Here is a 17298-nt window from a genome sequence, read left to right on the forward strand (position 1 = left end):
TAGATTGCTCAATAAAAGTCTGCTCCTACAACTGTGGATAAAGGCATCCGCCCTCTTCTCTTTTAGGCCCCTAAAATGGCAGACCACAAACGCAGTTTGTGTGTACAGGTCCCTGGCCCAAGCAAGAGCACAGACAGCCTTAGCCCACAGTGGGCATCCTACCTCAGTCAACACGTAGCCTTTGAGTGAGTGGAGGCGGGGGGGAGAGAAGAGAGAAGGTGGGAGACATAAGGCATGGGGGAAGGAAGAAGAAAATCAAGAAGTAAAAAATAAAATTAAGATAATTAATAAATAAATAATAGCAAGGAAAGGACACGAGAGAAAATGGACAGGAAAAAGGAAATCTGGCAGCAAATGTACCATAGCATAGTGTGACAAGAACTGAAGGATGAAGGTATGGGCTGGCCCATCTGCAAATCCACTCCAAGGAAAGGCTTCAATACAAAATGGTTGGAAACAACTGGGATAAACAGTAATGAAACTGGGTGGGAGCCTGTCCCCGCCTCCCTCCACCCCTCTCCAGGAGCCAGGGCCGGGAGCAGGGCCATGGCTATGGGCAGGTCAGGGGCTGGGAATAGAGCTGGAAGCGAGGATGGGAGAGGAGCCATAGCTGAGCTGCGGTGGAGGCTAGTAGCTGGGCCCATAGCTGGGTACAGAGGCAAGGCTGGGGACGGGGCCAGGGCTGCAACTGGGTGGCACTCCCTTTCTGCCTCCCTTGGGGGCTGGCCTGGGCCTGGCAGTGCCCCCTTGAACGTTCCTCCACAATTTGGGGACCTCTGGTCTAACCTGGTCTTTAAAATATCCAATAATGGGGATGCCACAACCTCCCTTGGAAGTTTAGTCCAGTATTTAACTATCCTTGTAGTTAAAAAGAAAGATTTTTCATTATCTAACCTAAATCTCCCTTGCTGAAGATTAAGCCGGTTATTATGGAGGGTGTGAATATGGAGCATAATTGATCAGTCCTCTTTTTAACAGCTCTTAACACATATGGACACATATCAAGTCATCCCTTAGTCTTTTCTCAAGACTAAACAGCATCAGTTGTTTTAGCCTTTCCACATAAGTCAGATTTTCTAAACTTATCATTTCTGTTGCTCTTCTGTAGACTCTCCAATTTGTCCACATCTTTCCTGAAATGTGGAGCCCAGACATGGACACAGTATTCCAGCAGAGGCCTCACCTGTGCCAATTATAGCAGGACAGTTACCTCCTTGGTCTTACATACATCATTCCTGCTAAGACACCCAAGAATATTAGCCTTTTTTGCAATTGCACCAGATGGTTGATTCATATTTGTTAGGATATAGATATTCAGGCCTGTCTGCAAAGGCCTGTACTTTAAGAATTTAGGTGTATTCTTATCGCTTGGCTAGTTCTAGAGGTATAAAAGAAAGAAATCACTGTCTGCCGGCGTAAGGGCCTTCTCTTACTGTGACAGTTTGTGGCCCTGTGCTTAGGCTCAGGCCTTTGGCTAAGCAGCAGAGGCAGCCATAAGCTAGGAAGCTACCGGTCACATCCTCACATTCCAAACTAGTCACATTGAAATAAGGTGCTATTGGGCTGTCAGGCACTATCAGGACAGGATTGTATTCCTATCACCTCCAGAGAAAGGGGAAGTGCCTAGAAAATGTAAAAGGAAACTTAGTTTGATAGCATCCTGTCTGGCAAGAACTCACTTATCAATAGCTGGGATGTGAAACCCTCACTTCTGTATTGTCTTGTCATTATAGTTTCCACTTTGCTATTGTTTGTCTGTATAATCTCTGTCTGGTTCTGTGATTGTTCCTGTCTGCTGTATAATTAATTTTGCTGGGTGTAAACTAATTAAGGTGGTGGGATATAATTGGTTACATAATCATGTTACAATATGTTAGGATTGGTTAGTTAAATTTCAGGAAAATGATTGGTTAAGGTATAGCTAAGCAGAACTCAAGTTTTACTATATAATCTGTAGTCAATGAGGAAGTGAGTGGGTGGGGGTGGGCATGGGGGTAAGGAAGTTGGAATCATGTTTGGCTAAGGGTAGGAATGGGAACAGGGACACAGGTGTAAGGCTCTGTGGTGTCAGAGCTGGGAAGGAGGATACTAAGGAAGAAAACTGGAATCATGCTTGCTGGAAGTTCACCCCAATAAACATCGAATTGTTTGCACCTTTGGACTTCGGGTATTGTTGCTCTCTGTTCATGCGAGAAGGACCAGGGAAGTAAGTGGGTGAAGGAATAAGCCCCCTAACAATATTCAGTTTTTTGTTCACTTAAACCCCCCAGATCTTTTTCAGCAGTACTGCCACCGAGCCAGTTATTCCCCACATTGTATTTGATTTTTGCTTCCTAAGTGTAGTAGTTTCCACTTGTCTTTATGGAATTTCATCTTGTTGATTTCAGAACAATTCTCCAATTGGTCAAGATTATTTTGTAGTCCAACCGTGTCATCCAAAGTGCTTGCAAGCCCTCCAAGCTTTTATAAGCATACTCTCCCCACTCCATTATCCAAATCATTAATGAAAACATTCAACAGTACAATATACATCAGAAAGCCCTGCAGAACACCACTACATATGTCCTTCCAGACTGACCGCAAACCATTGGAAAAGTACAGACTTTCATTAAGTTGTGCTCCCATCGAATAATAATTTCATCTAGACTACATTTCTCTGGTTTGCTTATGAGAATGTCATGTGCATTTTGTCAAACACCTTACTAAAAATCAAGCTAGATCATGCCTACAGTTTCCTCCCATCCACTAGGCCAGTAACCCTATCAAAGAAGAAAATTAGGTTGGTTTGGCATGATTTGATCTTCAAAAAACTATAGTGGTTATTTATCACCCTATTATTCTCTAGGTGATTACATATTGACAGTTTAATAATTTTTTCCCAATATCTTTACAGGTATCAAAGTTAGGCTGACTGGTTTATAACTCCCCAGGTCCTCCTCATTCCCCTTCTCCAATCCTCTGGGACCTCATTCATCCTCCAGGCCTTCTTGAAGATTGTCAGGGTTCCCTCCCCACTCTGAACTCTAGGGTACAGATATGGGGACCCACATAAAAGACCCCCGAAGCTTATTTCTACCAGCTTAGATTAAAACTTCCCCAAGGCACAAACTCTTTGCCCTTGGACGATACGCTGCCACCAAGTGATTTAACAAAGAATCAGGGAAAGGACTACTTGGAGTTCCTATTCCCCCAAAATATCCCCCCGCCCCCCAAGCCCTTACAGCCCCTTTCCTGGGGAGGCTCGAGAATAATATCCTAACCAATTGGTTACCAAGTGATCACAGACCCAAACCCCTGGGTCTCAGGACAGATAATCACTAATGGTTCCGAGATTGGTTTTTTTGTTTTTTTTTTTAAAGTACTGTAGGGAGAATTTCATTTGGCCCTGCTGACTTGAATATATCTAACTTGCCTACGCATTCTTTAACCTCTTCTTTTCCTATTCTAGCTTGTGCTCCTTCCCCCTTATTGTTAATATTATTTGTGTTAAGTGCCTGGCCACACCTTTCTCGTGAAGGCTGAAGCAAACAGGCATTAAACACCTCAGACGTCTTGATATCATCAGTTATTAGCTCTCCTTCCCCCTCCCCGAGTAGTGAACCTACATTTTCCTTCATCTTTCTCTTGCTCTTAACATATTTACAGAGCCTCTTCTTACCACCTTTTATACCCCTTGCTAGGTGTAACTCATTTTGTGCCTCAGCCCTTCTGATTTGCTCCCTGCATGGTTGCACTATTCTTTTGACCTTATCCTTAGCAATCCATCCAGGTTTCCACTTTTTGTAGATTCCTATTTTCAGGTTATTAAAGGAGCTCCTGATGGAGTTGTATTGGCCTCTTACCATTATACCTATCTTTCCTTTGCATCAGGATAGTTTGCTCTTGTGCCTTTAATATTGCCTCTGAGAGCTACAAACTCCTTTATCTCTTGATTTTCTTTTCATGGCAATTTACCCAGCACTTCTCTGAGCCCTGGTCTACACTACAGGGTTAGGTCAAATTTAGCTGCGTTAGGTTGATTTCATAATGAATGCATCGACACAAGCAACCCCATTCCATCAGCCTAAAGGGCTCTTAAAATTGACTTCTGTACTCCTCCCCGGTGAGGGGAGTAGCACTAAAATTGACCTTGCTGGGTTGAAATTGGCGTAGTGCGGATGCAAATCGACCTTACTGGCCTCCAGGAGCTATCCCAGAGTGCTCCAATGTGACTGCTCTGGACAGCACTTTCAACTCCGATGCACTAGCCAAGTACACAGGAAAAGCCCTGGGAACTTTTGAATTTCATGTCCTGTTTGGTCAGTGTGGCGAGCTCAGCAGCACAGGTGACCATACAGTCCCCCCAGAATCGCAAAGGAGCTTCATCCATGAAGCTAATAGGAGACACTGGATCTGACTGCTGTATGGGGAGAAGAATCTGAGCAGGCAGAACTCCGATCAAAAAGAAGAAATGCTAATATTATATATGTGCCAAAAATCGCACAGGGCATGATGGACAGAGGCTACAAAAGGGGACACACATCAGTGCCGCATGAAAGCCAAGGAGCTCAGGCAAGCCTACCAAAAGGCAAACAGTCACTTTGGGTCAGAGCCCCATACATGCAGCTTCTATGATCAGCTGCATGGCGTTCTAGGGGAGGAGAGGACCCAACCACTACCCCACCACTGTGGACACCTGCAAGGGCGGGGAGTGGGCGTCTCACGCAACATGGAGGAGGATTTTGTGGATGAGGAGGAGGAGAATATGCAGCAGGCAAGCGGTGAATCCGTTCTCCCCAGCAGCCAGGACCTTTTCATCACCCTAGAGCCAATATCCTCCCAAGGCGGGATCCCCGATCCTGAAGGAGGAGAAGACCCCTCTGGTAGTGCACATTTGTAACTACAGTACAGGGTTTAAAAGCAATAGTGTTGAATGTTTGATTTTCCCTGAAGACTTGGGATGCATTTGCGGCCAGTACAGCTACTGGATAAGTCTGTTACTGTGTTTGGGGATGGAGTGGGAATCCTCCAGGGACATCTCCATGAAGCTGTCATGGAAGTACTCAGAAAGCCTTTGCAGAAAGTTTCTGGGGAGGGCTCCTTATTTCGTCTTCCATGGTAGGACACTTTACCACACCAAGCCAGTAGCAAGTACTCTGGAATCATTGCAGCACAAAGCATGGCAGCAAATGGTCCTGGGTTTTGGTCACATTCAGTCTATATCTTTCTGTGTTAGCCTCAGGAGAGTGATATCATTCATGGTCACCTGGTTGAAATAGGGGAATTTTTGTAAGGGAACAATAAAAGGACCCCATTCATGCTGGGCTGTTTGCACTTGGCTAAATGGGATCATCCCTGAGAATAGCCACGCAGCGGGGGGAGGGGTGAAGGGATCATGCCATGCGGAGGGGTGGCAGGGAGACGTATGCTACACATCCACCTGAAAACCGCAGCCCCTCCTTTTAAATGGCAAACTCAGCTGGCATTGCTTGCTATGGGAAAGGAGGGTGCTGCAGTTTGAAAAAAAATTCCCACATGTTATGAAGGCGTTGGAGCCAAACCCGCGTACCCTTTGGCTTACCATGGCTGCCTGGAAACCGAATTCTGTTGCCCAGCTGTGTGTAATGTGTCACCATACCGGCAGGCGCTCAATATAAAAGGCAAAATATGACCTTGTACCTAAAGCACATGTGCTGTCTGCTGTGAATTGCTTGTTTCACTGTGAAAGAGTCTCCCTTTTGTTCTCAGAAATGTATCATCTTAAATTTTACTCTCCCTTTTTATCCCCCCCGCAGGTACAAATGTTTCTATGCTCTCCCATCATCACCATCCCTGAGGTTATCGCAGATTAGAAGGTGAAAAAACCACACTCACAATGACATGTTTTCCGAGCTCATGCAGTCCTCCTGCACTGATAGGGCACAGCTGAATGCATGGAGGCATTCAGTGGCAGAGTCCAGGAGAGCATTAAGTGAGCACGATGAGAAGAGGCAGCACACAATGCTGAGGCTAATGGGAGAGCAAACAGACTTGCTCAGGCGTCTGGTGGAGCTGCAGGAAAGCCAACAAGAGCACAGACCGGCACTGCATCCACTGTACAACCACCTGCCGACCTCCCCAAGTTCCATATCCTCCTCACCCAGATGCCCAAGAAGATGGGGTGGGAGGCTCCAGGCACCCAGCCACTCCACTCCACAGGATGGCCCAAGCAACAGAAGGCTGTCATTCAAACAGTTTTGATTTGTAGCATGGCTACAATAAGCAATGTGGCCTTGTCCTTCCCTCCTCCCCCACCCTACTCGGGCTACCTTATCAGTTATCTTTTCCCCTTTCCCCCTCGGGCTTTTTTTTTAAATTAAGAAAGAATGCATGGTTTCAAAACAATAGTGATTTTATTTCCTTTGCCAGCTGTGATCGAAGAGGGGGAGGGTGGTTGGCTTACAGGGAATTAAAATCAACAAAGGGGGTGGGTTTGCAGCAAGGAGAAACACACACAGCTGTCACACCTTAGCTGGGCCAGTCATGAAACTGGTTTTCAAAGCCTCTGATGCGCAGCACGCCTACCTGTGCTCTTCTAATGGCCCTGGTGTCTGGCTGTTCAAAATTGGCAGCCAGGCAATTTGCCTCAACCTCCCACCCCCACCATAAACCTCTTCCCCTTACTCTCACAGATATTATGAAGCACATAGCAAGCAGTAATAACAATGGGAATATTGGTTGTGCTGAGGTCTAACCTAGTCAGCAAACAGTGCCAGCGACCTTTTAAACATCCAAAGGCACATTCTACCACCATTCTTCACTTGCTCAGCCTATAGTTGAGCTGCTCCTTACTACTGTCCAGGCTGCCTGTGTATGGCTTCAAGAGCCATGGGAGCAAGGGGTAGGCTGGGTCTCCAAGGATAACTATTGGCATTTCAACATCCCCAGCAGTAATTTTCTGGTCTGGGAAGTAAGTCCTTTCTTACAGCTGCTCAAAACAACCCAGAGTTCCTAAAGATGAGAGCGTCATGCACCTTTGCCAGCCATCCCACGTTGATGTCAGTCCCTTGTGATCCACCAGTGCTTGCAGCACCATTGAGAAGTACCCCTTGCTGTTTACATACTGGTTGGCAAGGTGGTCCAGTGCCAAGATAGGGATATGCGTTCCGTCTATCGCCCACCACAGTTAGGGAACTCCATTGCACCAAAGCCATCCACTATGACCTGCACATTTCCCAGAGTCACTACCCTTGATAACAGATCATCAGTGATTACATTGGCTACTTGGATCACAGCAGTCCCCACAGTGGACTTGCCCACTCCAGATTGATTATTGACTGACCGGTAGCAGTCAGGTGTTGCAATCTTCCACAGGGCTATCGCCACTCACTTCTCAACGGTCAGGGCAGTCTCATCTTGGTATTCCTGCATGCCAGGGCAGGGAAAAGCAACTCAGAGTTCCAGGGAAGTGGCCGTACGCATGCGAAAGTTTCACAGCCACTGGGAATCATCCCATACCTGCAAGACTATGCGGTCCCACCAGTCTATGCTTGTTTGCCAGGCCCAGAATTGGCATTCCACTGTATCAACCAGCCCCACTGCTGCCACGTAGTCCCAATTGCCACATCCCATGCTTTCAGGAACATCTGTGTCCATGTCCTCCTCACAGTCGTCCTCGTGCTGCCGTCTCTTAGCCAGGTTCTGCACATACTGCAGTATAATGCGTGAGGTGTTTACAATGCTCGCAACAGCAGCGGTGAGCTGAGTGGGCTCCATGTTTGCCATGCTATGGTGTCTGCACAGGTAACCCAGGAAAAAAAGGCGCAAAATGATTGTCCGCAGTTGCTTTCGCAGAGGGAGGGATGGAGGGGAGACTGAAGACATCCACCCTTGACAATGTTTTTGCCCCATCAGGCATTGGAAGCTTAACCCAGAATTCCAATGGGCAGCAGAGACTGCGGGAACTGTGGGATAGCTTCCCACAGTGCACTGCTCCAGGAGTCGATGCTAGCCACGGTAGTGAGGACGCACTCCGCTGACTTAATATGCTTAGTGGGGACATAGAAATCAACTTTATACAGTCGATTGTGTAAAAATCAACTTCTATAAAAATTTACCTAATTTCATAGTGTAGACATATCCTTAGTTTGTTAAAGTCTGCTTTTTTGAAATCCATTGTCCTTATTCTGCTGCTCTCACTCCTTCCTTTTCTTAGCATCATGAAATCTATCATTTCATGATCAGTTTCAAGCTAGTTGCCTTCCACCTTCAGATTCACGAACTACTCCTCCCTGTTGGACAAAAATAAGTCTAAAATGGCTGCCTTCGTAGTTACTTCCTCCACCTTCTGAAACAAGAAGTTGTCCCCAATACGGTTCCAAAAAAACTTACTGGACATTTTGTGTTTTGCCGTATTACTTTGTCAGATATCTGGATAGTTAAAGTCCCTCATTACTACAGGTCATGTGTTTTGCAATTCCGTTATCCAGAAATGCTTCATCCACCTCTTCCTCTTGGTTTGGTGGTCTATAGTAGACCTCTGCCAGGATGTCACCCCTGTTTTTCTCCACTTTTATCTTCACTCAGATTTTCCACTGGTCTGCTTCTTACCTCCTTCTGAACCTCAGAATGAGCATATATATTCTTGATGCACAATGCAATATCTCCTCCCTTTTTTCCCCTTTCTGTCTTCCTTGAAGAAGCTGTACTCCTCTATACCAGTATTTCTCCAACCAAGTCGCTGTGATGCCAATTAAGTCATAATTTATCTTATGTACTAATACTTCCACTCCTTCACATTTCTTCCCCAAAATGCAAGGAGTATGGGGAATAAACAGACACCACTCACACCACGTGGATCCTCCTGCCACATTCCCAACAAGTTAAGACCACGGTCAAGACTCCTAGCTGACCAGGTCCCCCCCAGGTGCAGGCAGAGGAATAGTTAGCAGTAGCATTGGCAATGTGCCATTTTTCTCCCATTGCAGGTTCTCCCTTGTAGAGTACCAAGTTAAGGGGGAGAAAATAACCCACACTCTCTCCATCTGCAGGGAGCTCAGCTGGCTAACTCCTTTAGTCTCCCATTTGCCTTCATCTTATCAGCAACTGGCAACATCTGTGCTTTTTAAGGCCAGTCCCCCCCTGCCCCCCCCCACACACACACAGCTGGAATGGGTGACTCACCCCTTCTCACTCAGCCCCTGCTGATCAGTGGCCTAACCAAAAAATTCCACAGCTCTCACTTCAAACAGGCCTACTCAAAATCAGATGCTCACCCACCTAACTGCAGGGCAACCTAACCCAAACAGCCAGCAACTAAGCCTAGATTTCACATACACCAAACACAGCAAACCAGCCCCGTGTCCTACCAAACTCAATGGCATGTTCCTAGTCTCTCCCCTACCCAGGTCTGTATAGCACAGAGACTTATTAACTAGATGTAGTTATTTATTCCCCTAAATCAATCAATAGCAATAAGAGAAGTGCTCCTGAGATAGTCAGCTGGTGAGTAACTCCCTTAGTCTCTCAGGTGCCTTTGTCTTCATATTACTGTATATGTGCCTCTTTCTACTAGATTTGACTACTAAAAACTGGCAGCCTGTTTGTGAATATTCGTGTGTCTTATCTTCTCCCTAGTAGACACATTTAATTTTGAATCTTTCACAGTGTGTTAGTTGGGGATATTAGAAACCAATAATCCACTCTTCCATAATAAGGGTGTTATTAAACTGTTAACTCTGCCACCAATTTAAGTGAATTTGATAATGAGAATACATTGATGTTTTTAAGGTTCATGACACTTTGATTAATAAGGCAATACACGATCTAAATGCTTTGTGAAATGGACTGTAAAAACACTTTATCAAACCACAGGAACAACTATTTGCCTTAGAATATTAATAATGGTAACTGTGTGAGAAGCTGATCTTTCACTCCTTTCTCAAGCAAAATTCCCATGAAACTTTAGCTTGGATAAGTAATGTTACAGCAGGTCCTAAATAGCCTTTAACTCAATGGCACTTTGAAATTTGGTAGTCTTTCTGTTGCATATGAACCAGTGTCATATTTAGTATCAATATTTTCTCTTTATAAAATCCATAAACTAGTCAGAGAACATGGCAAACAATATTCGCAGTCTGCTAGACTAGTGAAGAGAATATAATAAGGTAATAATACTGAAATGGTGTTATAGCAATACACACTCGACAGAATGACAGACAACAATTTCACTTTGGCTAGGTAGACTGGAAGAGGCTGAGAAACCCCTCGGTGTCAGAACATAAATGTGTCCTGGCAGTAGCTTACAATAGAGCTTCTATTCATTTAGACATAGCAGATACACTAAGTATGTCCTGGAAATACACTTCATGTGTTTCTGCACATATCATTGAAGGGGGAAGTTACAGAACATTAAGACAGCAGAAAAATTAGTCAGCAAGGGTGGGAGCTCTACTTATCTAAACTGCAGCTTATTATTTCTATTACTAGGTTACAATTCATAACCTTGGTAATCAGCCTATCCCACCCTCCACCCCACTGATACAATAGTTTGACAGAAGAACGTACTGGATTCTATAGCATAGTTCATTATTATCACAATATAGTTATTTATTCCCTAGTCATGCAAAACAATCCGTTATTGTAGAAGGAAAAAAAAAATGGAGAAAACAAGGCTGTGATATGATGTATTAATTAATTCTAACTTATCCTCACTGCAAACCTACTTTCTCCTTACTCACAGCTCTTTTAACACCTTCACCAATTATCCGACCAACCCAACAATGCAGGTCAGGTTTGTAACAAAACAGACTTTTCTGTCAAAAAGATAACGATGCTCAAGAAAATATTAAAAGGTGCTTTAAAATTTGTGCCACGTAGCAAGTGGTGGCTGGCCAGCTCTTTGCTGCCCTGTTATCATTTCTATTAACCTAAATCTCTGCATTAGTTGGGGTTTTGAGAAAGCTGTCTTCCCCTCCTCCTGCCTGGGCTGATCTTATTTATCTGCTTCTTATTCTAGTTGGTCTTTAAAGCAAGATTGCTGCTACCAAGAAGGGAAGAGGTTGGTGTGAGACAGTGGGTGTGGGGAAGGGATGTCTGATTAATAGCAATGGAATGATAACTTTAATAATGGAGAATCATAAGAAAGGTTTCCCTGATGTTCTTCTAACAGTGAGATGTATTAGGCTCTGAAATAATCTCCCAAGAGAAGTGGCAGAATCCCCATTGCTTAAGACTGCAAAAACTAGACCAGGGAAAGCACTAGAAAATGTCCTGTAGGGAATAATTCTGCATTTTTTAGGGAGATTGACTAAGTGAACTAATAGGTCTTTTCCATATCTACCTTCTATACTAGGGTTGGCCAAAAAACTTACGGGCCCTCCGAGCCACATATGACAATCTTCAGAAGTTTGTGCCTGCTGGGGCTTGGAGCTTCAGCCCTGTGGGAGATACCAACCAGGACTCAGGGATTCAACCCTGCTCCTGCTGAAGCCCTGACAGGTGTGCCCCACTGGGCAGCAGCCCTGAGACCCCCCCCTGCAACCCTGCTGGACAGAAGCCCCTACCCCACCACCCTGCTGCACGAGCTCCCCCGCACCCCTGGGTAGGTGAAGGATGGGGGTCGGGGGGAGATGTGGAGGGAACCATGAGCTGCACTTTAGTGGTAAAAGAGCCACATGTGGCTCACTAGCCACAGTTTGGCCACCCCTGTATAAAGTGGGGTGGGAAGGTGAGTCCACAGTAACAGAGTACACTGGCCCTTTAAAACTGAGGAGGGGAGTCTCCAGGGACTATACTGCAAAGACAGTTGTTGTGAATCTCCCCCAGAGACAGTGATAATCCGCATGGCTGCTTTGGGCTGTGCCTGCTGCATTTCTGCGAAGAGTCTGGATTCCCAGCAGGAATATGTGCAAGGAACAAACCCCAGGGAGAGGTCGTGTTCTGTTTTTGGGGTTTGATTCAATACTTTAGTTTGGTTGCCTTTTGGACTTTGCCACCAGACTTCCAGGGAGGAGTTCTCCAGAAGTATGCCGAGGAAAGAGACACATGCCACTTCGGGGAAGGGCCATAATGTTTGTTTTTAGAAGAACTCCATCATCATGACAGGTTTCAGAGTAACAGCCGTGTTAGTCTGTATTCGCAAAAAGAAAAGGAGTACTTGTGGCACCTTAGAGACTAACCAATTTATTTGAGCATGAGCTTTCGTGAGCTACAGCTCACTTCATCAGATGCATACCGTGGAAACTGCAACAGACTTTATATATACACAGAGAATATGAAACAATACCTCCTCCCACCCCACTGTCCTGCTGGTAATAGCTTATCTAAAGTAATTACCAGGTTAGGCCATTTCCAGCACAAATCCAGGTTCTCTCACCCTCCACCCCCCCCACACAAATTCACTCTCCTGCTGGTGATAGCCCATCCAAAGTGACAACTCTTTACACATTGTGCATGATAATCAAGTTAGGCCATTTCCTGCACAAATCCAGGTTCTCTCACTCCCTCACCCCCCTCCAAAAACCCACCCCCATACACACACAAACTCACTCTCCTGCTGGTAATAGCTCATCCAAACTGACCACTCTCCAAGTTTAAATCCAAGTTAAACCAGAACATCTGGGGGGGGGGGGGAGGGAAAAAACAAGAGGAAATAGGCTACCTTGCATAATGACTTAGCCACTCCCAGTCTCTATTTAAGCCTAAATTAATAGTATCCAATTTGCAAATGAATTCCAATTCAGCAGTTTCTCGCTGGAGTCTGGATTTGAAGTTTTTTTGTTTTAAGATAGCGACCTTCATGTCTGTGATTGCGTGACCAGAGAGATTGAAGTGTTCTCCGACTGGTTTATGAATGTTATAATTCTTGACATCTGATTTGTGTCCATTTATTCTTTTATGTAGAGACTGTCCAGTTTGACCAATGTGAATGGCAGAGGGGCATTGCTGGCACATGATGGCATAAATCACATTGGTGGATGTGCAGGTGAACGAGCCTCTGATAGTGTGGCTGATGTTATTAGGCCCTGTGATGGTGTCCCCTGAATAGATATGTGGGCATAATTGGCAACGGGCTTTGTTGCAAGGATAAGTTCCTGGGTTAGTGGTTCTGTTGTGTGGTATGTGGTTGTTGGTGAGTATTTGCTTCAGGTTGCGGGGCTGTCTGTAGGCAAGGACTGGCCTGTCTCCCAAGATTTGTGAGAGTGTTGGGTCATCCTTTAGGATAGGTTGTAGATCCTTAATAATGCGTTGGAGGGGTTTTAGTTGGGGGCTGAAGGTGACGGCTAGTGGCGTTCTGTTATTTTCTTTGTTAGGCCTGTCCTGTAGTAGGTAACTTCTGGGAACTCTTCTGGCTCTATCAGTCGGTTTCTTTACTTCCATCTTTACACCATCACAGGGCCTAATAACATCAGCCACACTATCAGAGGCTCGTTCACCTGCACATCCACCAATGTGATTTATGCCATCATGTGCCAGCAATGCCCCTCTGCCATGTACATTGGTCAAACTGGACAGTCTCTACGTAAAAGAATAAATGGACACAAATCAGATGTCAAGAATTATAACATTCATAAACCAGTCGGAGAACACTTCAATCTCTCTGGTCACGCAATCACAGACATGAAGGTCGCTATCTTAAAACAAAAAAACTTCAAATCCAGACTCCAGCGAGAAACTGCTGAATTGGAATTCATTTGCAAATTGGATACTATTAATTTAGGCTTAAATAGAGACTGGGAGTGGCTAAGTCATTATGCAAGGTAGCCTATTTCCTCTTGTTTTTTCCTATTCCCCCCCCCCCCCCCCCAAGATGTTCTGGTTTAACTTGGATTTAAACTTGGAGAGTGGTCAGTTTGGACGAGCTATTACCAGCAGGAGAGTGAGTTTGTGTGTGTATGGGGGTGGGTTTTTGGAGGAGGGTGAGGGAGTGAGAGAACCTGGATTTGTGCAGGAAATGGCCTAACTTGATTATCATGCACAATGTGTAAAGAGTTGTCACTTTGGATGGGCTATCACCAGCAGGAGAGTGAATTTGTGTGGGGGGGTGGAGGGTGAGAAAACCTGGATTTGTGCTGGAAATGGCCTAACCTGGTGATTACTTTAGATAAGCTATTACCAGCAGGACAGTGGGGTGGGAGGAGGTATTGTTTCATATTCTCTGTGTATATATAAAGTCTGTTGCAGTTTCCACGGTATGCATCTGATGAAGTGAGCTGTAGCTCACGAAAGCTCATGCTCAAATAAATTGGTTAGTCTCTAAGGTGCCACAAGTACTCCTTTTCCATCATCATGGCCCTCTAGGAACCAGCAGTTGGCTGCATCCAGCATCCATGAGGTCCCTAACAATGATCTGACTATCAACACTTGCGTTACAACTGAGATTAAAAACCTGTCACTGATCTTCCCACATGTCTCCTGTCCCCTCTATTTCTTTGCTCTGGTTGTGACTGTGCTAATAGCAGGTTAAAATAGACTAGATTCCCATTTGCTGAAGCACTCCGAGTCTGCCATCACTTCGAATTCAATGTGACTCCATTGCTTAGCACACAGAGCTGAGTGGCAGGAAAGCACAACACAGAAACTAGCAGGGAAGAGGAAGAAAGCAACATAAGGAGTTAAGAGGGGGGAAAAAGAAAACAAAAACGCAACAGAGTACATAAAGTGGAGAAGAGATAGAAGCAACAAATACATAAACCTCAACAGAGCAGAGAACATACTGAGAAACCACTTACTAGTAATTGAGAGCAGGAAGGAATGAGAAAGCAGACAGAGAGGGAAAGAACACAGAAAAGGGAAACAGATGACAAGAACACAAAAGGTGTTCACACAGACTGACCATATGCTCCACATTGTCAGCATTGCATATTTTGTTGCATCTAAACTTTAAAAAACTTAAGACATTTGGAACATCTAAATTCGGGGGGGGGGGGGAGATGAGGGAGGGGGGTTCCTTGGCAAGAAATACTGAATGAATAGTAGGACTATCCCCATTTGTATTGACTGGGGGAAAAGCATTTGTAGTTTGAACCAAAAATTTCAGTTAGACTCTTTGGGTGGAATCCTGGCCCCACTAAAGTCAATGGGAGTTTTGCCTTCAATAGGCAAATAGTTCTGACTTCAATAGGGCCAAAATTTCACACTTCAAGCTTAAAAAGGCAATTGCTAAACTCTCTCTAAATCATTGTGTGGCTCTTTAGTCACTGTACCTGTTGATTTATTTTTTTAATATATATATGCGCTAATTAGAACACCTGTAATGTTAATATGGATAAATTAAGTAAAAAAAAAAAAATCATGAAAAAAAATTCTAGATAGTACCAGCTTTTGAATGACTAATAGATCAATTCTGCTACCCTTACCCATGGTGAGTAGTACCTTATGCTGTGAGCAGTCTGGAATGACACCAAGTGACAAAATATGGTTCTTGGTTATAAAAACCATTCAAGCCCTGCACTTATTAAATGACTTCCCCCATCCCCCACAGTTTATTTTATTGACTATACCCTTATCAAGCATTGTGATATAAATTAAGGGGCATGATAACAAGGATCCACAAAATGATTCAGAAAGAGCATGGCACTTGGGACTAAACCACGAGACTACGTTTGGAAGAAGATGCTACTCAGTGTGAGTAAGGGATTTCAGAATCTGGCTCTAAGCTTATGTATTTTAAAGGAGAAATCCACATTATGAACAAAGTGTGTGAAGATGATTTAAAAAAAAATTAAATGAACAACCCTCAGACAGACCCACATTTTTGAAGAAAAAAAAACATGCTCAGAACAAATTATAAAGCACTCTTTGCTTTGCTACACAAAACCAGCCACAGATTGAGATTTGATGATAGCTAGTATGGAGTAGTCCTTTTATTACACTGCAAGCCAATTTTCTTGTTCTAATATGCTTTAAACATCTTTCGATCAAGACCTTATAAAAGCAAATGGTAACTGTAGGGAATTATTTCTGTATAGAGCAGTAATACCACAATCATAAATAATATGAATACTAAATAAGAAATAAATAGCCTGTACCTGTTCTCGGTTTGAGTCGCAAGCTGGACAGATGTTAAAGGGGACCTGAGTTTTCTCAACCCTTTAGGTGTGATATCAGTAGCTGATTTTGTCTCCTCCTCCCAGCTCCTAGTAAGCAAGAAGGAAAATAAAGTTGTCAAACACTGTAATGAAACGTTACCGTGCGTGAACCGTTCCCCCTCCATGAATCATTAATACACTGCAAAGCCTCAGAGCCAAAATAGCTCAGGAAAAGCCGAGCGAAGGCTGTTCTGCTGTTGTTGTGGCTAGTGTATAAAGGGGATGATGAAGTCAGACTCCTTTTTTCCCCCGGCTGCATTTCAGAGGCTCGAGTATCTGCTCTCTGGAATCCCACCTCCTCCTGGCATGGAGCCCACCTTCCAGCCAGGTATCAATATCATCCCCGCTGCTGCCTGCTTCCAGCCAAAGCCAAACTCTGCCCCACCTACACCTGGGAGCTGGCTTTCAACGCCCGGATTCTTTTGGATTCACCCCGCTGTAAGCCTCTCTACCTGGTGCTGAGGGACCCGTCTGCCGTGAGCCAAAGGAGGCACAAGAAGAGAAGCAGGCTGCTGAGCATAGCGATTAAGGCGATGACTGCCCGCATCTTGTGACTGCTCGGAGCAGCTGCACGGCGAGTCTGAGCGGGAGCAGCGCCCGCTGCAGCTAAGCCGGCCCCATAGTATTTAAGGGAGGCGGTGATAGCAACCACAGGGTCTCTCTGCTCCGCCCCACCCAGTTCCGGTGTGTGGGGCCCAGTGCCGCCACCGAGCTCAGCCCACCCGCCTGAAGCAGCCTCCTTTCTCCCCCGCAGTCACCAGGGGCTGCACCGCAGACCCGCTGGGGGTAACAGTGAGCGGCGGCGTCCTGTCCCTGCCCTGCTTCAGCTCCCCTGGGCAAGCATCAGTCCCCCTCTCGGGAGGGGTGGTAGCTCCCAGGCAGGGGTCCGTGCACCTGCCAGCATGGGGAGCTGGGGTAGGGGGATGCCAGGTAGCCACAGCAAAAGGCCAAGCTGTCAGGGCACCTTCCTACAGGGCACTGGCAGGGTAGGAGAGCTGCCCCTGGCAACCTGAGTGCCGGGCTTGCATGTCTCGCTGCCCTCTTCCAGCATGGCGAGGAGAAGGGCAACTTGCACCTAAGGGTGCTTCATGTCAGGTGCTGGGTAGTAACATGAAAGGACGCTAAAGGCCTGGCCTCCTCCCAGGTGCCCCCTCAGGGCAGTCCTGCAAGTGGCCCCTCCCCTCAGTCTCTCTTCAGTCTTCAAACAAATTCAGGGTATATAAACAGCCCTTTGTGCAGGGCTAGTTTA

The 17298-nt window shown here is 45.4% G+C and overlaps 1 protein-coding gene across 1 annotated transcript in view; it reads right to left on the reverse strand.

The window, feature by feature from the left end:
* Positions 1–16596, reverse strand: part of ST8SIA6 (ST8 alpha-N-acetyl-neuraminide alpha-2,8-sialyltransferase 6) — a 42643-nt gene extending 26047 nt beyond the window's left edge. The window contains exons 1-2 of the mRNA XM_077809434.1: positions 16502–16596; positions 15990–16097 (exon numbers count right to left, since the gene is read on the reverse strand). Of these exons, the coding sequence (XP_077665560.1) occupies positions 15990–16097; positions 16502–16596 (203 nt within the window). The remainder of the gene's footprint in view (positions 1–15989; positions 16098–16501) is intronic.
* Positions 16597–17298: the final 702 nt, after the last annotated feature.

This window comes from Eretmochelys imbricata, chromosome 2 (assembly GCF_965152235.1).
Source record: "Eretmochelys imbricata isolate rEreImb1 chromosome 2, rEreImb1.hap1, whole genome shotgun sequence".
NCBI lineage: Eukaryota > Metazoa > Chordata > Testudines > Cheloniidae > Eretmochelys > Eretmochelys imbricata.